The sequence below is a fragment of the Heptranchias perlo genome, chromosome 8 (genome assembly GCF_035084215.1).
Source record: "Heptranchias perlo isolate sHepPer1 chromosome 8, sHepPer1.hap1, whole genome shotgun sequence".
Lineage (NCBI taxonomy): Eukaryota > Metazoa > Chordata > Chondrichthyes > Hexanchiformes > Hexanchidae > Heptranchias > Heptranchias perlo.
In genome coordinates, this window is record NC_090332.1 from 70,791,572 (window position 1) to 70,818,274 (window position 26,703).

Consider the following 26,703-nt stretch of genomic DNA (forward strand, 5'->3'; position numbering starts at 1 on the left):
GTAACTCCTACCAGTTGTTCATTTGATGTTTGAAAAAATTTTTAAAAACGTGCAGAGATTCGAATTTAATCTGAATTTGCACATGTGATGCCCTGGGAATACAAGGAAGTCTGCTTAAGGACAACACTTTGGTTCAGGAGCTTTTGATTCTCTTAACTGGATGATTCCCTTAAGTGGGACAGTTCCCTGACTGATGGCTTGAGAGGGAGCTCATTCTCTGGTTAGTTACTCTCCTCCCCATTGCAAGACAGTGGGCAGTTGCTGTAATGACCAAGAGTGTGAACTAACTTATACAGCTTGGAGTTAGTGGAGTCCTGAAAGAGGAGAGAGTTAATTCTCTGGCTAGCTCCACTCCTTCCCATTGCAAGTTGGCAGGCAGTTGCTATAATGGCCGAGGGTGTGAGGTAATCTAAGCAGCCTGGAGTTAGTGGAGTCCTGAAAGTGGAGTGTTAATTTGCTTGCAGTTTCTTCGTTGTCTTCCCCTTTTGCAAGTCAACAAGCAGTTATCGAGGGGAATATATGAGGGAACCTTCACTGCCTGTGGTTAGTGAAGCTCAAAGAAATTATTCACAGCAAGCCACAGACAGAAGAGATTGTTGGAAGGTCATTTTTAAAGATTGGATTTTGATCTGAAAAGTTTCTTAATCCCTGGAGGCCTGTTACTGTGTGGCTGGTATCGTGAGAGAACTGTTGCGGGAATATAAGCATGGGCAATGTGGTCGCCTAGACTAGTTTTGATTTCCTGAGGTGGGGGGGGGGGGGTCGGAGAGGAATTTTCCAGATTTTTTTTTGACTCTTCCTTGGGGTGGGGTGGGGGGGGGTTTAATCTGTGTTTTGCCTCTTCCCAAAAGGTTACATTGACTGCTGGTGGGTAGAGGTGTGTCTATCGTGACTCTGGGGTGGACTTGATGGATCAGGTGGTCTCTTCCTGACCCTCGTTTTTGAATTTGTCGTTTGAAAGGCAAAAATTGCGTGTTTCCTGGGGTGGGGAAAAACTTGAGAAATTCAAAACAATTGTCGAGAGACATGGGGAGATGGGCAGCCATCATTCTAAACTTCAGGCTTGAAGATATGTGGTAGTTATGGCATTGAGGGGCATTTTGATCAGGATGCTCCAGAAAGAGTCAAATGTGGGAATTTGGTAGGAAGAGAGCAGAAACTTTTTGATTTCCTTCACTGGACCTTGCACTACCATAATTGAATGCAGTAATCCAGAACAAAGGGGAAACTCATAAAATTAGAGCTAGGCCATTCAGGGGGAAAACCAGGAAGCACTTTTTCACACAAAGGGTAGTGACTAATTCTGTTCTCTCAAAAGGTTATGGATGCTGGGACATTTGGAGCTTTCAAGACCGAGACTGATAGATTTTTGTTAGGTAAGGGTATCAAGGGATATGGAGCAAAGGCGGATAAATGGAGTTGAGGTACAGATCACCCGTGATCTAATTGAATGGCATAACAGGCTCGAGGGGCTGAATGGCCTCCTCCTGTTCCTGTGTTTCTAATCCAGTGAGGTATTGGCAGTTGTGGTTGGTTCCTTTATGATGTTTGCACATTTCAGTCACCACAGTTTATATAAAATTGTCCTGGCTTGTGTTTTAAGCATTTGTTTTAGTGTAGCTTTGCCTTTTTATCCCCCACTGTCCCCAACCTAATGTCTTTATTATGTTTATGGCTCTGGTAAAAGCAAAGCTTCTCTCTCTCGCGCTCTCTCTCGCGCTCGCTCTCTCTCTCGCTCTCGCGCTCTCGCTCTCGCGCGCTCTCGCGCTCTCGCGCTCTCTCTCGCTCTCTCCCTCTCCCCATCACCAAGTGGTTTTCCTTAACATGTTGCATTTTGAAGTCTCAGTTTACGCAAAAAAAACCCTCCAAATCCCAATGTGTATAGCCCTTTTCATCCTAGGTACACTTTTTACTTACTTGGGCGAGGGAGGTGGAAGTCAGGCTCGTACCAGTTGGTATGTGGGGCAGATACCAACAACTAGTGTCTGGAGCACTATATTCCAGATGTTAGGATGGCGCTGACCCAAGACCATTCAAGTGCCAAACTGCATATTTGGGTTAGCATCTGGAGGCAGAACACCTAAATTGGAGAACAGTTTTTGCTAGTTAGAGGATTTTTAAAAATTAATTCGCAGGATGTGGGCATCGCTGGCAAAGCTGGCATTTATTGCCTATCCCTAGTAGCCTTTGAGAAGGTGGTGGTGAGCTGCAGTCTCTGTGTTAAAGGTACTCCCACAATGCTGCTAGATAGGGAGTTCCAGGATTTTGACCTAGCGATGAAGGAACGTCAGCGATATATTTCCAAGTCGGGATGATGTGTGACTTGGAGGGGAATCTGGGAGGTGATAGTGTTCCCATGTGCCTGCTGCCCTTGTCCTTCTAAGTGGTGGAGGTCGCAGATTTGGGACGTGCTGCCGAAGAAGCCTTGGCGAGTTGCTGCAGTGCATTCTGCAGATAGTACGCTGCAAGCCATGGTACGCCGGTGGTGGAGGAATGGATGTTTAGGTCAGTGGATGAAGTGCCAATAATACCAAACAGTTAACTGTAGAGGAGAGGTGGTGGGGTGGAACCTGATCATGTGCTGCAGCCTTTAATAGTCAATTCTACTTGATAGAAAGTGGAACTGTGTTGCTTTAGAAGACTCAGTATTGTATAAAATGTTTACACTTCTGGTTAGAATTAACTTGACAGTTAACACATTGGCTTAATTACAAAGCAGGTTTTCCTTCTGCTGATCTTTTTTTTCCCCCTCATCTTCTACAGAAATTAGAAGGGAGAGTGTCAAGTGATGAAGATCTGAAGCTGACAGAACTGTTAAAATACTATGTGAGAGATATACAGGCAGCAAAGGTAATGTAACTGAAGCATGTTACTTTTCAATGTTGCGTCTTTGGGTTTGCAAACACAGATGCCCATTGTGATCCTGAGATTTTGGGATTCACTCATTAGAATTTCACAGAAGGAGGCCATTCAGCCCATTACAGCTGTGCTGACTACCTGAAAGAGCTATCCATTTAGTCCTATAATTTTTTTGTTTTTGATATCCTAGGTATAGAATCATAGGATGATAGAATGATACAGCACTGAAGGAAGCCATTTGGCTCATTGTGCCTGTGTTGGCTCTTTTGGAAGAGCTATCCAATTAGTCCCACTCCCCTGCTCTTTGCCCATAGCCCAGCAAATTTTTCCCCTTTAAGTATTTATCCAGTTCCCTTTTGAAAGTTACTATTGAATCTGCTTCCACCATCCTGTCGGGCAGTGCATTCCAGATTATAACAACACTCTGCATAAATTTTTTTTTCCTCATGTTGCCTCTGGTTCTTTTGCCAGTTACCTTAAATCTATGTCCTCTGGTTACTGACCCTTCTGCTACTGGAAATAGTTTCTCCTTAATTACTCTATCAATACCCTTTGTGATTTTGAACACCTCTATCAAATCTCCCCTTTGCCTTAGAGCAGAGAAGGTAAACAACCCCAATTTCTCTAGTCTCTCCAAGTAACTGAAGTCTTTTGTCCCAGGTACTATTCTAGTAAATCTCCTCTGCACCCTCTCTAAGGCCGTGACATCCTTCCTAAAGTGTGGTGCCCAGAATTGGACACAATACTCCAGCTGGGGCCTAACCAGTGTTTAATGAAGGTTGAGGGATTAGGATTGCTGTTTATCTTCCTGCTATAGAGACTGTCCTTTGCAATTATATGCTCACCTATCCCAAGTGGTTGGCCAATGATCTAGTTTTGGTTTTCAGATTACACCATTTGATTTTGATGGATCTGAATATGAATCCAAATCTTGGAATAAAAATAAATTCAACTATTCCCTATGCTTTACTGGGATAGAGCAGTGGTTGTCTATCTGGTCCTAAAGGTTTCAATCACTGATCCATTTATACAATAAGAAAAGTCTGATCTGGTCAAACTCTCCAACACATAAAGTGGTTTTCAGCCGCTTTATAAATGGCTCTGACTGACATGCCGTACTTGCCCTTAAGCCATTCTTGTGTAGAATGCTCCCCCCTGCTTTGTGGACCAAAGATGCTTTTAAAGACCTTGGTGACAGCAAGGGTTGAGTACGTATTTGCGGATTACAGTGTCTAAATTAAATGCAATCCTGAAATCCCGGGATCTTTAGGTTGCCAGTCCCAGGATTTCAAGGCCATTAAAGTGCCAACCCTCCATTGACACCTGTTTCTAGGTACAGGTGATCTTTTTTCCCAACAAACCAGCCTTGGAATGGATTTGATCTGAACAGATGCTGCTTGCATTATTTAGACATGAAGGTTAACTATTTATATGGCTATGTTTTGATGAACTGCAGCGTTCCATCCTTTTGTATAAAGGAACTGTTGTGTGTTTTTGTGCAAGATCAGCTAGTACAAAAATAACCTAATAGTCTGGAGCAGGCATGCCCCCAGATGCTGATTGTGCAGGACAAAAGATCTATTCACTTTTTCCATGCAAACTGGACTTTATAACCTCTACTCCAGTGCCTTTTTCTTTTCCTGCTAGTCATGTATTAACCCTAAAGAACTCTGGTTTCAGGTAGCCTTGTGACAGCAAACTGGTTCATACTTGTTCCTGCGCTGCATAAATGTAGTCACAGGCCAATCATTTTTTTTCTTCCTTGGCAACATCTTGTTCGTCGAATCTTACAGCACAGCAGAGGGCCATTCGGCCCATCATGCCTGTGCCGGCTCTTTGAAAGAGCTATCCAATTAGTCCCACTCCACTGCCCTTTCCCCATAGTCCTGCAAATTTTTCCTTTTCAAGAATTTATCCAATTCCCTTTTTGAACGTTACTATTGAATCTGCTTCCAACACCCTTTCAGGCAGTGAATTCCAACTCTTAACTCGCTGCGTTTTAAAAAAAATTTTTTTAAAAATACTCCATCTCCCCTCTGGTTCTTTTGCCAATGCTAACTTTTAGACCAAGTCCTTTCTTGGATCTTCTTTCCTGAACTGGTTTGCTCTGCCAAAATCCCTAACATTTCTGGTGCTCCAGTGTCATCCCCGAGTGGACTTTGCTCCTAACAGTGGTGTGATTCTCGGAGTGGGACGGTCCTGTTACAAATTTTAGTTCAATTTATAGCCGCGCTGTACTTCATCCTCAACCCATTCTGTTGTGGAGCGTTCCAGCTACTGATGGTCCTCTGTTTCGTTTTGGCACAACTTTGAGCAGTGTGATGTTCCTCTGAGCTGCCACATAGTCTATGATTATCTTCAAGAATAGGATGCGTTGTCAGCTGTTTGCTCAGTGGTAGCACACTCTCCTCTGAGTCAGAAGGTTGTGGGTGCAAAGTCCCACTTGAGGGACTTGAGCACAAAATCCAAGCTGACACTCCAGTGCAGCACCAAGGGAGTGCTGCGCTGTCGGAGGTGCCGTCTTTCGGATAAGATGTTAAGAGGTCCCGACTGCCCCCTCAGGTGGACATAAAAGATCCCACGACACTATTTCAAAGACTAGGTGTCCTGGCCAATATTTATCCCTCAACCAAAACCACTAAAAACAGATTATCTGGTCATTTATCTCATTGATGTTTGTGGGACCTTACTGTGTGCAGATTGGCAGTTTTTAAGTTACTGATGGATTTAGAATTTTATTTTTCCCCCTAGTGCTGAGGGAGCAGGGTTGGGATCAGACCTGTCCAGGCCCATAGAATTCAAATGGGCAAACCCAGCAGAGTAAGAAGGATGAAGGCAAGTTTTCAGGCCAGTTAGCCGGGGCTTTACAGGCTTCGTGTGGACCAGAGGTGGTCGGTCGCATACCCTGACCTTATTGCAAATAGTTCTGTTATCTGTGGCACTCTGAGCTTTTTGGCACTGGCGGCAGCAGCTGCACTATTAGTTCCAGGTAGCGAATTCATTATTTAACAAAGCATGAAGTTTAATCGAGTTATTTTGTGTTAACTCCTCCCCTTTGAAGAACCTATTCTAAGCCAGGTGTGTAGGTGAAGAAGCCAAACTTAGACAAGGCAGAATATGCCATTAATGTTTGACTGCTAATTCCACCTTTAATGAGGGAATCCATAACACTGGGCCATCACATTAAAATTAGAGCTAGGCCATTCAGGAGTGAAATTAGGAAGCACTTTTTCACACACGGTAGTGGAAATCTGGAATTCTCTGCCCCAAAAGGCTGTGGATGCTGGGTCAATTGAAGTTTTCAAGACTGAGATTGATAGATTTTTACTGGGTAAGGGTATCAAAGGATATGGAGCAAAAGCAGGTAAATGGAGTTGAGGTACAGATCAGTCATGATCTGATCGAATGGTGGCAAGGCTCAAGGGGCTGAATGGCCTACTCCTGTTCCTATGTTCCCAATCCCCAATTTGACAATGTTGTACAAAATTTTATTTGATTTGCAATTGGACTGTGCAAATGACACTGAATGGATTAGAGAAGATGGTGGTTTATCAAATGTATTTTAATGCAGGATTTGAAATATTTTTGTATTAATTCAGGATCTTCTGTACAGGAGAGCCAGGGCTCTCGTTGATTATGAAAGTGCCAACAAAGCTCTGGACAAAGCTCGGATGAAGGGGAAAGACGTGAAACAGGCAGAGCTCCAGCATCAGCTGTGCAGCCAGAAATTTGAAAAGCTTTCGGATTCTGCAAAGCAAGGTACAAGACCCTAATCTCCAGGGAAACACACACATGCTCTTTGAAACTGGAGGAGTCCCATCAAACAGACTTGCATTTTTTTTTATTCATTCATGGGATGTGGGCGTCACTGGCAAGGCCAGCATTTATTGCCCATCCCTAATTGCCCTTGAGAAGGTGGTGTTCAGCTGCCGCCTTGAACCGCTGCAGTCTGTGTGGTGAAGGTTCTCCCATAGTGCTGTTAGGAGGTGAGTTCCGGGATTTTGACCCAGCGATGATGAAGGAACGGCGATATATTTCCAAATCGGGATAGTGTGTGGCTTGGAGGGGAACGTGCAGGTGGTGTTGTTCCTACGTGCCTGCTGTCCTTCACCTTTTAGGTGATAGAGGTCGTGGGTTTGGGAGGTGCTGTCGAAGAAGCCTTGGCAAGTCGCTGCAGTGCATCCTGTGGATGGTACACACTGAAGCCACAGTGCGCCGGGGGTGAAGGGAGTGAATGTTCAGGGTGGTGGATGGGGTGCCAATCAAGCGGGCTGCTTTGTCCTGGATGTTGTCTAGCTTCTTGAGTGTTGTTGGAGTTGTACTCATCCAGACAAGTGGAGAGTATTCCATCACACTCCTGACTTGTGCCTTGTAGATGGTGGAAAGGCTTTGGGGAGTCAGGAGGTGAGTTACTCACCGCAGAATACCCAGCCTCTGACCTGCTCTTGTAGCCACATTATTTATGTGGCTGGTCTAATTTACAAGAGAAAAGTCTGAGGCAGGTCCAGGGTGACTAGATGGGCCATTTTCCTTCTGCCTTCATTTAGTGCCACTCCCAGTGGCATGGCAGAGATTGAAATGCTTTGTGGATTATAATTGCGATTAAGGCTTTGGGATTACGGGTACCGTTTCTATTTAAGGAATAACTTGTTTACAATGAGGTCCTGTGTATGGGCACTCTTCCTGTCGGAGACCCTAAAATCCTACCTGAACAGGTGAATTGTCATGGGCACTTTATAAAGCAGGAGAGGCTAGGTGGAGCTGGCTATCTTCGAACTTGAGTTGAGGATTATGCTTCACTTTTCTAATGTGTGCACCAGCCAAAAAGCAGCAAATTCCTGTTGAAGAAGTAGGTCATGTATTAATTGAATGGGCAGACTTGAATTTCTATAGCACCATTCACGACCTCAGGATCTCCCAAAGCACCTTAGTCAATGAAGAATTTTTGAAGTGTAGTCACTGTTGTAATGTAGGGAAATGCGGCAACCAATTTGCTCACGGCAAGATTCCACAAACAGCAATGAGATAAATGACCAGATGCTCTGTGTTAGTGATGTTGGTTGAGGGATGACAATTGGCTGGGACAGCTATGTTCCAAACCCACTATTACCCTGCCATTGGAAATCAGCTGATGAAGTATTAATTTTCAACTTTATCCCGTTGACCGTGCACTCACCTGTGAGTCAGAAGGTGGTGGGTTCAAGCCCGACTCCAGGACTTCAGCATATGATCATGCTGATCGACATGTGATGTTGAACCAAGGCCCTATCTGCCTGTTCACCTGGATGTAAAAGATCCATCAATACTCAATTCTCCTGGTTTTAAAATTCTCATCCTTGTTTCCAAATCCCTTCATGGTCTTGCCCCTCCCTATCTCTGTAACCTCCTCCGGCCCTACAACCCTCTGAGATCTATGCACTCCTCCAATTCTGGCCTCTTGCCCATCCCTGATTTTCATCACTCCATCATTGGCGGCGGTGTCTTCAGCTGCCTAGGCTCAAGATCTGGAATTCGCTCCCTAAACCTCCCCGCCTCTCTACCTTTCTCCTCCTTTTAAGATGCTCCTTGAAACCTTTTGATCACCTGTCCTATGTGGCTTGGTGTCAAATTTTGATTAATGCTCCTGTAAAGCACCTTGGGATGTTTTACTACGTTAAAGACACTATATAAATGCAAGTTGTTGTTGTGTCCTGACCAATATTCCTCTCGACCAACAGCAGCAGAAAAATAATAGGTTAACTGATTGTTTTTAATTCATTCTCTATGTGAGCATCGCTGGCAATTATTGTTCGCCCCTGGTTGCCCTGAGAAGATGGTGGTGTGCCGCCGCCTTGAACCGCTAGCAGTTTTGATACAGTTCTCTTGCTTCAGAGGGCAGTTAAGATTTAACCACTAACAAAAGGAAGATACTGTGGATGCTGGAAATCTAAATAAAAAGAGAGAATGCTGGAAATACTCTGCAGGTCAGGCAGCATCTGTGGAGAAAGAAACAGAGTTAATGTTTCAGGTCGAAGACCTTTTGTCCGATTCAACCACGTTGGTGTGGGACTGGAGGCACATGTAAACCGGACCAGGTAAGGAGAGCAGGTTTCCTTCCCTAAAGGACAATAGTGAACCAATTGGGTTTTTTATGACCGCTTCATGGTCACTTCTTTACTTAGAGCAGATTTTTATTTCCAGATTTTTTTTATAACTGAATTTAAATTCTCAAAGTTCCATGGTGGGATTTGATCTTACATTCTATGGATTATTAGTCCAGGGCTCTAGATTACTGGTCTAGTAATATGACCACTAGGCTACTGTACCCAAACAATTATTTGTTCTTTGTGGGATCTTGCTGTGCACAAATTGATTGCTACATGACATAATCATTTATGTAGTCCATCTTCTGCCCATAATACTTAACTTTAGTGTCTAGCCATGTATTAGGTGTGGTGATCCAGCTTTGTCATTCTCCTGTTTTCAGAGCTGACTGCATTCAGAACCAGACGAGTGGGAGCATTTCGCAAAAACCTGATTGAAATGACCGAGCTAGAGCTGAAGCATGCCAGAGTGAGTAGTCCGCAGCAATGAACTGTTTGTTTATTGTGAAGCAGTACATACCAGCACTGTCCTGGAGTTTGTAACCCCAGCCTGTTGTTCTTATTTACATGTCATTTTCCCCTTTCCCGTCCAAACGATATGCCTGCGAGCACATCCATAACACACCACATCCAGAATTCTTAGCTGTAACCAAGGACTGCTGAGAGTTCTGGTTCCACTTTGTGCATCTAATGGCAGTGTGTGAAACTGCACACCAGGGGGCGATGTTGTGGCAGTGTGTGAAACTGCCCGTGGGGTGGGGGGGTGGTGGTGATATTGTGCTTATGTTAAACTACCATTTTAGCTCATCTGCACAGAATAAAAAAGGCACCTCATCTAATTGCACCTCTAATTTCCCTCCCCATCCTCTTTGCATTAAGAATTGTTCTCCGTCACCTGTCCCAAGTTGTCTTTTTACCGGTTTTAGGTATGCAGCATGGGCCTTGTATCAGAATTTGCAGGTTTCTTCAAGTGTCCTTTCTTCCCCCCCCCCCCCCCCCCCACACCAAAAAAGAGATGCTGATTCATGGGGCGCAGAGTGCTGGCAACACACACCAGCACGTCACATGAGCGGCTATTCCCCCCCCCCCCCCCCCCCCCCCCACGTGTGAGCTCGGTGCGTGTCGATAAGCTAAGTGGGGGGGTCTGTTCCCAATGCAATATCCGCACAGGCACGCTTATCAGAAGGAGTCATCAGATAGCGATTGGGAAACCTGGCTGCTTCCCACCTCCCCAACATACATTAGCCTAGGGGTACAGAAATCAATTGCCACATGTTTACATAGGGCCCAGTTGTATACTGGGCTGTGCAGTTTACCAGCTGAGCACATGCACCCTGGCTGTAACTTGAGAAAAGGACTGACCTAATGTCTATTATCATAGAATGATACGGCACAGAAGGAGGCCATTCAGCCTATCGTGTCTGTGCCGGTTCTTTGAAAGAGCTATCCAATTAGTCCCATTCCCCTGCTCTTTCTGCATAACCATGCAAATTGTTCCCCTGCAAGTATTTATCCAATTCCCTTTTGAAAGTTCCTATTTAATCTGATTCCATCCCCCTTTTGGGCAGTGCATTCCAGATCATCATAACTTGCTGCGTATATAAAAAAAAATTGTTATCTCCCCTCTGTTACTTTTGCCAATTATCTTAAATCTTGGTTACTGATGCTCCTGCCAGTGGAAACAGTTTCTCCCTATCTACTCAAAATCCCGTATAATTTTGAACACCTGTATTAAATCTCTCCTTAATCGTCTCTGCTCTGAGAACAATCCCAGCTTCTCCAGTCTCTCCACATAACTGAAATCTTACATCCCGGGTACAATTCTAGTAAATCTCCCCCACACCTTCTCAAGCCTTGACATCCTTTCTAAAGTGCGGTGCCCAGAATTGGTCACAATACTCCAGCTGAGGCCGCACCAGTGATTTATAAAGGTTTAGCATAACTTCCTTGTTTTTGTACTGTACTCTATTTATAAAGCCAAGGATCCTGTATGCTTTTTTAAACAGCTTTTATCAACTTGTCCTGCAGCCTTCAAAGACTTGTGTATTTTGTTTATTTAGAACAACGTGCAGATGCTACAAAACTGTCTGACTGCATTGAGCAATTAACGCCATGTGACTGGAGGAGGCCAGGGATCCTCAGACTGAGCTTATTTGACCCGCTGAAGACGAATTTATAATCTGCGGCTCAAAATCGTTGCCTATCCAGTTTCCCTGCAGTAACTCTGGCCACGGGATAGGGTGTATGTGTGCCTATTCTATTATCCTTTACAGTTTGTGTCTTCACCGCTGTTTATCTCCTAAAAGCTTGGCTAAAGTGTAAAATATTAAAGAAAAGCTAAGCTTTGTTCCACACAAGTGCCTGCTGATTGTACAACTTCACAAACAGTGACTTCCAAAACTGAAGCTGGACCAAATTTTGTATGTTCATTTTCCTGTGCACATTTAGTCTTTATACAAATATTAAAGTATAATAGGGACCTTTTACAATAATTGTAATTGAACTTGTATTGAAACCCAGATTGGCTAAATGATGCTTTAAACCATCTTGTTTTCTTTGGGGTTTTAACAAATCTTCCATGTAATCATGTGTGAGATGACCAAAAAGATACTGCTGCTTTCAACTAATAACTGAATCCTCCCATTTTTAACACTGCACTACCCCACAACTTTTTTTTATTTCCTTCATTACTAAAATTTCTTTTGACTTTTTTATCGAATAATTTTATCAACTAGCTAATCTTCAAGTTGGCACGTTGTTACGGCACAGAAGTCATGCTTTTGGTTCCCAGGTCTCTTTTGCGAAAAGAATTAAGATTGAAGCAATCGAGAGAGAGCGCATTATTCCACCGGGAAAGGAATGATCCCCAACGCTCGTGACCCCTCGAGTTGTACTGGTTGCTCTCTGGCACTTGTAGGGTTAAATATCCTTGCTCGCCCACCCCACCCCACCCCCCCTGCTTTCCCCCAGCCTCAAAAAAAAAAACAAAGTCTTAGCCGTAATCATTAACTTAAATATTTTACGGTAAACTCTCCGAAACTGCAGAACACTTGAAAGTGTGTGCGTCATTTCTGCCCATGAAAGTTTTGATATCTCCCCTTCCCCCAAAACAAATTGCAGCAACGTCGCAACTTACATTTGACTTTTTTTAAAAGAGGTCATATTTTAGATCACGTTTTGCAAATAAAATTTGAAGCACGTGGCAGGAGTAAATTGACACCATCTCTCATTTTTGCTTTTGATCACTTTGTCCTAATTTCACTACATCTCCAAATCTGTTCAATTTCCCATTCTAACCCCAATCTGCCCACTGGCTTATTTTGATCAGGGAGAGGACGCCATGCAGGAGATGCTGGGCCCTACGTCCAATTCCCGGTTGTGTTCTCTCAGGAAATTCCGCTTCCAAAGAAATAAGATGAGGGAAATGGTGAAGTGCGAGTGCTGGATATGATTCGGGTAATGGAAGTTTTGTTAAAGCTCTTAACTCTGTTAGGTGAACTGAGTTGGTCTCTTTTCTTTTTCTCCCCTCCCCCAGAGGTAAGTTGGTCTCGTTCCTGTTGTCATTAGTCCTCCAAGTTCCAAATCAAGAAGTTTTTTCTTTAAAACAACAAGCCCATTTGTGAAGGCAGTGATTAGCTCACTAGGTTGAGCTCTGAATGTCTGTTCTGGACTATGTATTTAGCAATCCTGGAGGAGGAACTGAAGCCCATGAACAGAGACAGCTGTGTAGAGGATGCAGAGGTGTGTGTGGTAAGGGTGGAATTTCTCTTTTCAGATGTCGTTGCAGTTTCTAACAATTATGTTGCCAAATCTTGTTGGAATCTTAGTGAATCTATTTGTGAACATGATATATTTGGCCTTTAGTGTTTTAGCACTGTAAAACATGCTTTTGTGCCTTTTGGAAGGAATTTGAACAGTAAAGATGGTTTGAAACTGCTTTGTGATGTTTTATATTTATAGAGGTCAAACAAATACTTGCATATTTTTTTTAAAAGCCTTAAGCATGCACAGATTTCACCTGGAAAGTGTTAAGTCCTCCATCTGTGTTTCCATCAGTGTGAGGGTTCAGCAGACAGACACATATGGATCCACACATCCTGCCCAACGTTACTCTCCATGTCTCAGTGGTGGCACTCTCGCCTCTGAATCAGAAGGTTGTGGGTTCAAGTCCCACTCCAGAGACTTGAGCACAAAATCCAGGCTGACACTCCAGTGCTGTACTGAGGGAGTGCTGCACTGTTGGAGGTGCCGCCTTTCGGAAGAGATATTAAACCAAGGCCTTGTCTGCCCATCTCTGGTGATACTGTAGGGCAGATTCAAACTGATTCTCAGGTTATGGCAGAGCTGCTAAATGACTATTTTTGCATTATTCTATTCTCCTGAATATTAAAATAGATAGTAATGTCATCTTGGCTAGATTAGGAAAGCTCAAAATTGATAGGGCTCCTGGTCCCAATAATATCCATCGAAAGGTGATTTAAGAGATGGGACGGATGCTCTGTGAGCCCCTTGTCTGTATCTTCATTGCTTCAACAGAGAGTGAGTTAGTTCCCTTAGCTGGCTCATGTAGTTCCTATTTTCAAAAAAGGGACAAATCAGAGCCAAGGAGCTATTGGCCTATTATTGGGAAGATGCTGGAAGGGATCATAAGAGATGTCCTTTTATGATCACTGGGAAAGGGAAGGGCCATTAGAAATTCACTGGCTTCTGGAAAAAATAGGTTGTGCCTAACAAGTTTCATTCTTTGAGGAAGCCACTAGGGAAATGGATGAGGGAAATTCAGTCGACATTGTCTACCTGGACTTTTAGTAAGCCTTTGATAAGTTACCTCACACTGGTTTACGTCAAAGATAGAATCTTGTGGTATGATTAGGAATTTGATATGCAAGATTACGAATTGGCTCCAATTCCACAGCCAAAAAGTTGTAGTTAGCGGATGTGGTTCAGCCTGGAGACATGTTATTAATGGTGACCCCAGGGATCTGTCCTGGGCCCACTACTCATCACAGTCTTTAGTAATGACCTGAACGGTGGTGGTGGTGGGAGTATGGTAAGTGAGCTTGCAGATGACACAAATCTGTGCAAGGGTCAAGACAGTAGAGGAGTGCAATGTAATGCAGAGAGATTTAGATGCTACAGGGCACTGGGCCACACAATGGCAAATGGCATTTAACTTGGATAAATGTAGTGTCATATATGTTGGGGCTAAGACAGAATACACATTATTTGCACAGAACAATACTGAAAAGTTGAGCGAAAAAGATGTAGGAGTTATTGTGCACAGATCACTGAAAGCTCATGACCAAGGTATATAAGCTGTAGCTAAAGCTAACAGGTTGAATTAATAGAACCCTTCGGAACAGAATGCTGTCCTTCGATTTGTAATTATACAAGTTGCTGGTTAGACTGCATCTGGAGTACTGCGCCTAGATTTGGTTTCCCCACATGGTGGGTAATATAGTGGCCTTAGAAATGGTTCAGCGGAAAGCTACAAGATTAATTCCTAGCTTAAAGAACCTTAGCTACTCAGGCTCAAGGACCTTGGTCTAATTACTTTAGAGCAGTGTAGACTTAGAGGTGACTTGATAAAGGTCTATAAAATAATGGAAGGGCTGGATTGTGTGTCTATTGATAGATTATTCCAGTTTAACAGATTGTGAAGGAGGACACAAGCTTAAAGTATGTAAGGGTAGAAATAGACTGGATGTTAGTCGATTCTTTGTTTCCTGGAGAGTAGAGTGTCTGGAATACATTGCCAGCTGATGTGGGTGCTGACCCTCTGCCTTCAAGAGGGAGCTGGACTGGTTTTTGACTGGGATAGAGATTGCATCATATAGATAAAGTGTCTTTATAAATAACACATGGTCCATGTGATCTCCTGGACTGGTTTCAATTGCTTGAGGGTCTAAGAGGAATTATCCAGAGTATTTTTCCCTTATTGTCCCTGGGTTTTTTGCCTCTCCTGGAGATGGGGGGGGAGGTGGGCGTGGTTGGTGGTGTTTGGTCATGATGCTCCAGCTTTAATATGAGCAGCAGGCTTGATGGATCAGGTGGTCCTTCCCTGCCTGTCATGTTCATTTGCAACAGTTTTATTAAATGCAGTTAATCGAAGTCTGCACACTTACCAAGCATTTGTGGACTGGATTAATTCCCTCCCACATTGGTTTTTGCTGATTTTAAAGTTTTGTCTTTTTACGCCCACTGTTAATTTGAGAATCCAAGAGCATCTACTTTAGGTTCTGCGACACTTTTGGCACATTTCACAAGTTGATTTTCACATGGATCGTTAGAGCACTTGCACTTTTCCACTAGCAACTTGCAGCAATGAACTCTGCGTTCTAATTGTTCTCTCCTTCAACCACTTTTGCAGACAGGCTCAAATCTAACCAGTCATCTGTGGCAATTTAAATCTGGCTTGGCACGTTCAATTTTCTCCTTCAGTTAGTCTGCTGATGGTATTGAGACACGCAGCCTGAATGTAACTCTTATGTAGGGTGATTGTTTTATTTTAAAAGTAGGTACATTTTTATTGGATTCAATACTTGAATATTTTGTTTTTAGAAGGTCCATTGTTGATAGGCTGAGAGTTTGCCCTGCTGCAGCATGTTCACAATCGACACATTAATGTTTGCATGTAAACTTCAGTTTCAGGAGTCCATGTGCCACCCTCCCCACTTCAACCTTTGCACCGGGGAGCTGGGCTCTGTAAAGAAGGGGTGCTGGCTTGGGAGCCGGTCTCAGTCAGAGAGCCAGGACTGATCATGGGCCTCTCGGAGCTGCTTCTTGGTCAAAATCCAGGAACTCCCTACCTAACAGCATTGTGGAAGCACCTTCACCACACGGACTACAGCGGTTCAAGAAGGTGGCTCACCACCACCTTCTCCAGCATATCCGCTGCAGTCCGTGTGGTGAAGGTTCTTCCACACTGCTGTTAGATGGAGAGTTCCAGGCTATTTACCCCAGTGACAATGAAGGAATGGCGATTATATGTCCAAGTTGGGGTGGTGTGTGATTTGGAGGTGATGGTGTTCCCGTGCACCTGCTGCCCTTGTCCTTCTAGGTGGTGGAGGTAGTGGGTTTAGGAGGGAAAGTGAAACTGCACGTAGTAAGGAGAAAAAGTAATCATTACCGGTTGGTAGAACATTCTGGAAATTGGGGAAACTTATTAGGATGTGCATTTGGTTTGCAGTGTGGGTTTAACAGTTCCAGTTATGCTGAAATTCTTCCATCTGCTGCTAGATGGTGCTGGTGGGTTTTAAAAACACTTGAAGTGTCAGGTACTTATCAGGTTTCCAAAATTTAGGGTACAAACCTCTGCATGGATAGTGAAAGGATGCTTCACACATTATATCTCCACTCTCCTTCCCAACAAGGAAGCCATTGAAGGTTCAATGTGGGTGGGCAGGTGGTGCAATCGGTTACAGTGGAGCAAAGGTATAGTATTAAATTTGATTTTTTTTACATGTAATATATTAGGACATTGCATCAGAATAAAAATTATTTTGTACCTAAGAATTTATCTTAAGTTGATGTTCAACAAGGTTTTGTTATCGCTTTCCCAAAAAAATTGAACTCTCACCTTTCCCCTTTTGGGTTCACAGTGCTGTAAGTATTTTAACAAATAAATGATCGACAATATTTCTGAAGTTCGTGCATGTGAACAGGTTTAACTTTGCCTCACATCGCACACTGTGGAGAGCTGCATCTCCATATCCTGAAAGTAGTGTGTTTACATCCTGGTTCAATAGGACGTGGCTGCTCCACTCACATTGCTGCCAAGATCTCGTCGTCTGACTCCGTTCTTTGTGGAGGATCGTTATGTACTCTAAATGTGGGGGGAGAAAAAATAGATCCGGGTTCTAAGTATCAAAGATACCAGCAGAGCACTGGGTATAGAAACACTGGGTCTTAATTGTGTGCTGTTTTTATGTTATACTTGAGGTGTGGTTGGATTTGTAAACACAACGCTTTTTTAGATTTTAAGTGACCTTTTTAAACTCCAGAAGTATGGATTGGCATAGATGCATTTAAGGGGATGCTAGATAAGTACATGAGGGTAGAAAGCAGTAGAAGGATATGCTGATAGGGTTAGATGAAGTAAGGTGGGAGGAGGCCCCTGTGTGGAGCATAAACACTGGCATAGACATGTTGGGCTGAATGGCCTGTTTCTGTGCTGTAGAATTCCATGTAGAATTTTTAAAACATTTGAAGTGTCAGGTACTTATCAGATTTCCAAAATTTAGGGTACAAACCTCTGCATGGATAGTGAAAGGATGTTTCACACATTATATCTCCACTCTCCTTCCCAACAAGGTCTGTTTATAATGGAAACTCCAGGCTTTGACAGGGGCTGGGGGTGGTCAAGACGTAGGGGAAAGTCGGGAGAGTTCCTAAATGCCGTCGTGAATGGTTCCATAGCGCACCCCCTAGTCCTTAAGAATCCCGTAGGGGGGGATAGTAGCTAGTCCACCCCTCAGATAGGGGCACAGCTTTTGGTGTTTGTGACTCTAAAGGAATCTGATCAAATCTCACTTCAAGTTCCAGTAAATGTGTCAATTTGGTTTTTGTGTCTGAGAGAATGAACCTCTTCAATAAAATCAGGACTCTTCTGTTTTTTTAACAACAACAACTTGCAGTATTTCGCCCCTTTTAATGTAGTAAAACGCCCTAAGGCACTTCACAGGAGTGTTATCAGACAAAATTTGACACCGAGCCGCATAAGGAGATATTAGGACAGGTGACCAAAAGCTTGGTCAAAGTGGTAGATTTTAAGGAACGTCTTAAAGGAGGTAGAGGGGTTTAGGGAGGGAATTCCAGAGCTTAGGACCTAGGCAGCTGAAGACATGGCCACCAATGGTGGAGCCCTTTAAAATCGGGGATGTGCAAGAGGCCAGAATTGGAGGAGTGCAGAGATCATGGAGGGTTGTAGGGCTGGAGGAGGTTACAGAGAAAGGGAAGGGAAAGACCATGGAGGGATTTGAACACAAGGATGAGAATTTTAAAATCAAGGCGTTGCTGGACCGGGAGCCAATGTAGGTCAGCAAGCACAGGGTTGATGGGTGAACGGGACTTGGTGTGAGTTAGGATATGGGCAGCAGAGATTTGGATAAGCTCACGTTAAGGTCTGAATTTCCCTGCAGCAGTTTTGTCCTAAATAAGACAATTCCCAAACACACAGGCATCTGCAGTAGAGCTTCTGAGGTTAATGCCTTAAAAAAAATCAGAACCAGAAGAATCACATTTGAATTTTTAATGTTCAGAATAAGTATACTGTATTCAGGGACTGTTGCTTAAATTCCTTACTGCTAATGCCTTTTTCACTGGTTTTAGTCTCTAGGCCTTGCCCAGCTGTTTCTTTACTTCCATTGCATTCCTTCACTAGGAGATACAGAACAGTGGGCGAGTAACTATCTTCCTCAAATTCTTCCATCCTCAACCCTAGCGACACATTAATGAGATGGGGTGCTCAAAAGATAAAGAAAAATAAGTGTCTACTGAATGAGGGGTGAAATCTGGACCCTGAACAGAAGAGAAATTCAAGATAGGTCTCAACATTCATTACTATTTAAGCTGTGAACATAGGGACAGGAGGAGGCCATTCAGCCCCACATGCCTGTTCCACCATTCAATTAGATCATGGCTGATCTGTACCTTAACCCCATTTCTTGAGCACGTATGAGCTGATCCCAGCATAGCTTTGTTAAAGGGAAGTCATGTCTGACTAATCTAGTTGAATTTTTTGAGGAAGTCACTAATAAGGTAGACAAAGGAGTGTCTCTGGATGTTGTCTATATGGACTTCCGGAAGGCATTCGACCAGGTTCCACACAAAAGATTATAGGCAAAAATGAAAGTGCACAGAATTGGAGGATTTTGATTTGGATTGGAAATTGATTGGGAGCTAGGAGTGAGGGTGGGGATGAAGGGTATGTACTCAGATTGGCAGGATGTGACAAGTGGTGTTCCCCAGGGATCTGTTCTGGGGCCTCAACTTTTCACCATATTTATTAGTGACTTGGATGAAGGAATAGAGAAATTAAGAGACACAGTTAGTTGTGCAGATGGAAGCAGGAAGTTCCAAAGAGACATAGACAGTTTAAGTGAGTAGCCAAAACTATGACCAATGGAGTTTAATGTGGACAAGTGTGAGGTCATCCACTTTGAACCTGAAAAAGGTAAATCAGAGTATTTTCCAAATAGTGAGAATCTAGGAACTGTGGAGGAGCAGAGAGATTTGGGAGTCCAATTACACCAATCATTTAAAGCTAGTAGACAGGTAGAAAAAAACAATCAAAAAGGCTAATGGAATGTTGGTCTCTATCTCAAGGGGGCTGGATTACATAGGGGAGGAAGTTATGCTTCAGTTGTACAGAGCCTTGGTCAGACCCCATCTAGACTACTGCATTCAGTTCTGGGCACCGCACCTCAGGATGGATATATTGGCCTGGGAGGGGGTGCAGTGCAGCTTCACCAGAATGATACTGGGGCTAAGAGGGTTAAATTATGAAAACAGGTTGCTTGTATTTCCTTGAGTATATAAGATTGAGTAGTGATCTGATCATGGTGTTTAAAATGTTAAAATATTTCAATGGAGTAGTTAGAGAAATTATTTCCTCTGATGGGGGAATCAAGAATGGAAGGACATATCAAATTAGAGCTAGGCCATTTAGCAGGAAAATCAGGAAACACTTCTTCACACAAAAGATAGTAGAAATCTGGAATTCTCTCCCCCAAAAGGCTGAGAAGCTTAAGTTTATGGAGGATGGGAGGATACGAGACCATTGAAATAGTAGAGTCTGGAGGTAACAAAGGCATGAGGGTTTCAGCAGCAGATGAGCTGAGACAGGGTGGAGACAGGTGAAAATAGGCGGTCTTGGTGATGGCTAGATTAGGCTACAGATGATGTTGAGGTTTACTTTACTAGCTGTTGCAGGGGAATATTGCACCTTGCACTGTTACTGCCGCACAGTGAAAAGTAAGAAAATAAACCAGAAATTGTTGCTTGGCAACAAATTAGTTTCATTTTGGAGCACTGCATTCTAGGTAGCCTATTTTGACAAGATTCTCTTGACCTTCCCAGCACCAAGTTAGATATCTTTATTTTTAACCATTGCTGAATGATCTAGCATGATTTTAGTGCATTTTTTATTCAAACAATTGCGTGACATTAGTAACCTAAAATTATGTGACATTGATCTGCGTTCTTTATTGTTGTGAGTCAGGCTGTGTTGGCAGAGTCTAGCAGCACAAGTCATTAATTTTCTCACTAGAACGAGCTCCTCGCAAAATTGTGAATGTGACTTGTTGCTGTTTGTGTTTTGATTTAAGGACTTGCTTCGACTCTGCTTGTCGTGATGTGTTAAATCTGTTCGTATGTTGTCTGCTCATTCGACACCCCAGCTATTTATAAGACGGCAATCGAAGTGAAAATTGGATCCCCACAGTGGTGAGGTAATCCCCCGCCCACTGCCATGGTTTCCATAGAGACTGTGGCTAATTACATCAACTGCCACCTGTTGCCAACTCTTTTTTGATGATGAAAGCAGACTAAAAACTCCGATTCTACCTGGATATAATATCCCACTCCTTCCTCTTTTCCCCCCCCCCCCCCCCCCCCCCCACCCCCACCCCAATGAGGCAATGACTGAAATTACGTTTAATTCAATGAGTAATTGAACCATACAAACCCTACAGCTTCCTGAGTACAGTTTACGGTCTGTGCTAAGTTAGCTGATGTCAGTAGGACCTCAACAATAGGACTTCAAGATCCTTGGATCAAGGGAGGGGGGGGGGGAAATCAGCCTGTTTCTGCTTGGTAAATTCTTGCGCCAAGGAGAGCATATGTGGAAGTCAGGTGAGGACAGGGCTTCAGTGTGATGCCCTTGACAGTCAATTAGCGAGTTGTATCTTACTGTCTGGGCCCGCCCATGAAGAATGATCACTAAGATGGGTTACTGGTGCAAGAGTCTGTATCTCGGGAAGGGGGGAAGTGAGAAAGGGCAGAAAAACTGAATTTGAAGTTTAAAAATAATCTCCGATGTGTTTGGGTTAAATTAGAAGCCTATACCTACTGAAGGCCCTCTTAAACAACAGCAACTTGCATATATATAAACGTTTAATGGAGAAAAACTTCCCAAGGTGCTTCACAGGAATGTAATCAGACAAAAAATAGACCGAGCCAAAGGAGGAGACATTAGGTGGTGTCCAAAACCTTAGCGATAGGCAAGTTTTAAAGAGGGTCTTAAAGGAGGAGAAGGAGTTGGAGAGGTGGTGGCATTAAGGAGGGAATTCCAGAGTTTAGGGCCTAAGTGGCTGAAGGCAATGGTGGGGTGAAAGAAGGGGAGATGAACAAGAGGTCATAGTCAGAGGAACAGTGTTCTCAGAGGGTTGTATGGCTGGAGGAGGCTAGAGATAGGGAAGGGCAAAGCCATAGTGATCTCAACATGAGAATTTTAAAATCAAGCCGTTGGAGGACCTGGAGCTAATATTAGTCAACAAAAACAGAGGTGATGGGTGAATGGGACTTGGTGCGAGTTATGGTATGAGCAGCAGAGATTTGGATGAGCTGAAGTTTATGGAGTATGGAAGATGGGAGACCGGCCAGGGGAGCATTGGAATAGTTGAGTCTGGAGATGCCAAAGGCATGAATCAGAGTTTCTGCAGCAGACGGTCTGAGGCAGGTAATGTCATGGAGGTGGAAGTAGGCGGTCTTGGTGATGAAGAGGATATGGGGTCGGAAGCTCATTTCCGGATTGAATAGGATGCCAAGGTTAAGAACTGTCTGGTTCAGCCTGAGACTGGTCAGGGAAGGGAATAGAATTGGTGGCGAGGGAATGGAGTTTGTGGCGGGGATCGAAGGCACTGGCTTTGGTTTTCAGTGTTTAACTGGAGGAAATTGTGGCTCTTCCAGCACTTGATGTTGGGCAAGAAGAGGCGGTGGAGGGGTCAAGAAAGGTGGTGGAAAGGTGGAGCTGGGTGTCATTGGTATACATGTTGAAGCTGACCCCGTATCGTTGGATGATGTTGCCAAGGGGCATCATGTAGAAGGTGACCAAGGATAGATCCTTGGTGGACTCCAAAGGTAACGGTGCAGGCGTGGGAAGAGAAGCCATTGCAAGAGATTCTCTGGTTATGACCAGATAGGTAAGAGTGGAACCAGGCAAGGGCAGTCCCACCCAGCTGGACAACAGAGGAGAGGTGTTGGAGGAGGATGGTGTGTTCAACCGTGTCAAAGACTGCAGACGGGTTGAGAAGGATGAGTAGGGATAGTTTACCATGTTCGCAGTCACATAGGATGTCATTTGTGACTTTAGGGCAGTTTCAGTGTAGTGGCAGGGACAGAAACCTGTTTGGAGAAGTTCAAACGTGGGAAAGATGGGCACAGAATTGGGAGGCGACAACACGTTCAAGGACATTGGAGAAGAAAGGGAGGTTGGAGATGGAATCATGGTTTGCAAGGACCGAGGGTTCAAAAATCGATTTTTGAGGGTGGTGATAACTGTTTGAAAGGGAAGAGAAGGAACAATTTACAATATCAGCCAGCATGGAGGCCAGGAAGGGTAGTTGGGTGGTCAGCAGTTCGGTGGGAATAGGGTCGAGGGAGCAGGAGGTGGGTCTCATGGACAAGATGAGCTCGGGGAGGGAAATAGGAGAGAAACTAGAGAAAGATGCGAGTTCAAGATTAGGGCAGGGGGGAATCCTTGGGGAGGTTTGGCTTGGGCCAGGGGAAGGGAGGGAAGTGGCAGAGGCAGCTGAAAGGATGGTCTCAATCTTAGTGACAAAGAAGTCCATGAGCTCCTCGCACTTGTCGGAGGTGAGGGTGGAAGGGGCAGGGGAGAAGGGTTTAAGGAGACAGTTGATACTGGAGAAAAACGGGGGTTATTTTTACATTCCAAGTTGATCCTGGTGTAGTGAGCAGTTTTGGCAGAGAGTGAGGCCTGATAGTGCTTGATGTGGTCCAAACCGGTGTGGTAATGGATGGCTAAATCAGTTGTGCGCCAGATATGCTCAAGCCTGTGCCCCTGACATACCGGGAGACCAACTGAGATTGGAGAGAGTAAAGGTTTTGCTGGGGGTCAAGGACATCAGAGGTGGAGGTGATAGAATGGTTGAGCAGATAGACAGCTGCAGAAGGATTGTGGCAAACGGAGGACCAAATGTTCGACAATTGGGAGTTTGAAAGTGCAGTTGTAAGTGACTTGGGGGAGAAGTTTTTCCAGGGGTGGGGCAGAAGGAAATGGGGTTGGAAGGGGGAGTGTGGGTGGAGAGAGATACAAGAGGACTGGAGATTGTCTTAAATTCACAGTAATTATTAAACAACATTCTCTGCCCCCTTCCTGGTCAATGTTTAATAAAATACATATTAACCTTGAAAGGTGTTCCAAACACTCTTGTCCACTGTTATATCCACTGACATAAATTCCTGTAAAACATCAGATCTGCATTTTTTTAAAAAAAAACTTTGGTAGGTTTTCGATGATTAATCTTTGCTCTTTTTGGAAAGCAGTTTAAACAGACAAAACGACAAACTGCTGTCTCCGGTAACAGGATGTTGTTTTCCTCGTTGCCAGTGGATATATTGTATAACGACCGTTAATGAGCTGTATATTTACCTCTGTTAGTGACACAGTGCCCGTAGTGAGAGCTCTTATCCATATATATTGTCACTTGTATTCAGAAATGGAAACATGTAAGTACAATTATACATAAGTGTTTTCATTGTGGACAGACTGCCCTGAATTACAGGAAATCTTTCTCCCAGACAGACTGGGAGTGCCCTGCTAAGTTTCTGACCTTAAGTAACACTAAAGTGAGGTTTTGTTTCTCTGCTTCTGATGCCTAAGTACGTAACCCTGGCCTCTCGTTCTATGTTGCTGTCTGATTAATTTCAATTTATATTTAAACACTGATGCTCTCACAGAGGCGAGGGGTGTTAGTGCTGGGGGTCGTGATGCTTTTTGCTTCCAGTGTCAGCACTGAGCACCTCTGGGTTAGGTCCAGCAATGGACAGATGGAAAGCAAAAAGCTTCCTTTGTGCGGCCCTAACAAAATGCTTTAAGATTTAGTCAAGCACTTCCTACTCTTGTGAAGTTTCACTTTCCATTTCCTGGAGGAGATATCCTCATGGCTTCTCCAAGCAAGCTTGCCGATTTCTACTGAATAATGGGCAATTGATGCTGTGGATTAATGTTCATTAGGAATTGGGTTGACACTGCCCCAATTAAATACATTTAGGACGCTAGCAGCCAACATCCCAGCAGTCCGGGCTGGATTCAAATCCCACAGATGAAACAACACTCTGCCACTGACGCCCCCCCAACACTCTCTTCAATTCTCTTTTTTTTTAATGTTCTGTCTTTATACAGTAAGGTGTCAGCCTTGGCTCGGTGATCAGTGGCAGTGCTCTTGCCTCAGTCAGAAGGCTGTGGTTCCAGCTCCACTCCATGGACTTGAGCACACAAACCAGGCTGACACTCCAGTGCGGTACTGAGGAAGTGCTGCACTGACTGAGGTGCAGTCTTTCGGATGAGACGTTAAACCGAGACCCCACCAGCCCTCTCGGGTGTATGTAAAAGATCCCATGGCACTATTTTGAAGAAGAGCAGGAGAGTTCGCCCCAGTGTCCTTGCCAATATTTATCCCTCAACCAACATCACTTAAAAACAGATGATCTGATCATTTATCTCACTGCTGTTTTTGAGAACTTGCTATGTGCAAATTGGCTGTCGTGCTTCCTACATCGGGAGCCTGGAGTCCAGAGTGAGCGTGGACCTGCGAGAGACTGGGGACTGAGCATCGGTCCAGGTAAAAAGCGAGGCCCAGGGAGCGAGGGGAAAAAAACCATGTGACAGCGTATGGGACGGAACTGATTGGTGAGTAGCTGCTGAGTTTTTGTTTTTAAGTCTTTGGTTTATTTCTGTTGATTTATTATATTATTAAATAAACTTAAGGCATAGCAGGCACCTCAGTCCTGTCGAATGCACATCCTGTGCCATGTGGGAATTCCAGGACGCTTCCTGGACGACCACAGGTGCAGGAAGTGTCGTCAGCTGGAGGAGCTCGTGCTCCGGATTTCGGAACTTGAGCAGCTCCTGGTGTCGCTGCAGTACGTCCGCAAGGCCGAGAGCTACGTGGAAAGCACGTTTCTGGAGGTGGTCACCGCACAGCAGGCAGAGAGGGTCTGGGTGACTGCCAGGCAGACAAGGCAGGTAGTGTAGGAGTCCCCTGAGTGCATCTCGCTCTCTAACCGGTACTCAGTTCTGAACACTGATGAGGGAGAGGGTTCCTCTGAAGAGCGCCGCCAGAGTCACGTCCACGACACCATGGGTGGCTCAGTTGTACAGGGGGAGGGAGGAGAAACGTCAGGAGAGTGATAGTGGTAGGGGATTCTATAGTCAGGGGAACAGACAGGCGTGTCTGCGGCTGCAGACGTGAGTCCAGGATGGTATTTTGCCTCCCTGGTGCCAGGGTCAAGAATGTCATTGAGTGGCTGCAGAACGTTCTGGAGGAGGAGGGTGAACAGCCAGAGGTCGTGGTCCATATCGGTACCAACGACATAGGTAGAAAGAGAGATGAGGTCCTGCTGGCAGATTTTAAGGAGTTGGGAAAGAGATCAATAAGCAGGACCTCAAAGGTAGTAATCTCCGGATTATTCCCTGTGCCACGTGCTAGTGATTCAAGAAATAGGAGGATAGAGATAAATGAGTGGCTGGAGAGATGGTGCAAGAGGGAGGGCTTTAGATTCCTGGGGCATTGGGATCTGTACAGGCCGAATGGGTTGCACCTCATGGAGCTGGGACCATTGTCCTTGCAGCGAGGTTCACTAGTGCTGTTTGGTGGGGGGGGGGGGGGGGGGGGTAGTGGGGGTTTAAACTAGCTTGGTAGGGGAATGGGAACCCGAGAGTAGATTCAGAAGGGAGAGAAGCAGAGCTGGAAGGCAGAAAATTAGTAAGTGAGGTTGGAAGGCAGAGGAAACAAAGGTTAGAAACTAGACAACAAAGGATTTTGGCACAGTGCTTAAGGTATTTGCCTCAATGCAAGGAGTATAGTGAATAAGGCAGATGAGCTAAGGGCACAGATAGACATGTGGAAGTATGATATCTTAGCTATTACTGAAACATGGCGTAAACAGGGGCAGGAATGGCAGCTCAATGTTCCTGGTTAGAGTTTTCAGACAAGATGGGGGGATTAAAAAAGGAGGGGAGGTGGTAATATTGGTTAAAGAAACAATTACGGCTGTCAGGAGGGATGATATGTTAGAAGGATCATCAAATGAGGCCATATGGGTTGAGCTAAATAAACAAAAAGGGGCAGTTACACTGCTGGGAGTGTACTATAGACCCCTAAACAGTCAGAGGGAGATAGAAGAGCAAATAAGTAGGCAAATTTCTGAGAATAGGGTAGTAATAGTAAGGGCCTTCAACTAATATTAACTGGATTACAATCAGTGCAAAAGGAATGGAGGGTGCAGAATTCTTAAATTGCATTCAGGAGAACTTTTTTAGCCAGTAGATAGCAAGCCCAACAAGAGGGCGGTGGGGGGAACAGTTCTGGATTTAGTTTTAGGGAATGAAGCTGGCCAGGTGGAAGGGGCATCAGAGAGAGTATTTTGGTGGTAGTGATCATAATTCAGTTAGATTAGCAAAGTTATGGAAAAGGACAAAGATAGAACAGGAGTAAAAGTTCTAAATTGGGGAAAGGCCAATTTTACTAAGCTGAAAAGTTATTTAGCAAAAGTGAACTGGAAACAGCTACTTGAAAGT

The 26,703-nt window shown here is 44.3% G+C and overlaps 1 protein-coding gene across 3 annotated transcripts in view; it reads left to right on the forward strand.

Annotated features, from left to right (window-relative positions):
- Positions 1–12,879, forward strand: part of snx5 (sorting nexin 5) — a 46,709-nt gene extending 33,830 nt beyond the window's left edge. For all 3 annotated transcript variants that reach the window (XM_067989251.1, XM_067989252.1, XM_067989253.1), the window contains 4 exons: positions 2,764–2,850; positions 6,459–6,618; positions 9,326–9,411; positions 11,003–12,879. In XM_067989251.1, coding sequence (XP_067845352.1) covers positions 2,764–2,850; positions 6,459–6,618; positions 9,326–9,411; positions 11,003–11,050 — 381 coding nt within the window. In that variant the 3' untranslated portion in view covers positions 11,051–12,879. The remainder of the gene's footprint in view (positions 1–2,763; positions 2,851–6,458; positions 6,619–9,325; positions 9,412–11,002) is intronic.
- Positions 12,880–26,703: the final 13,824 nt, after the last annotated feature.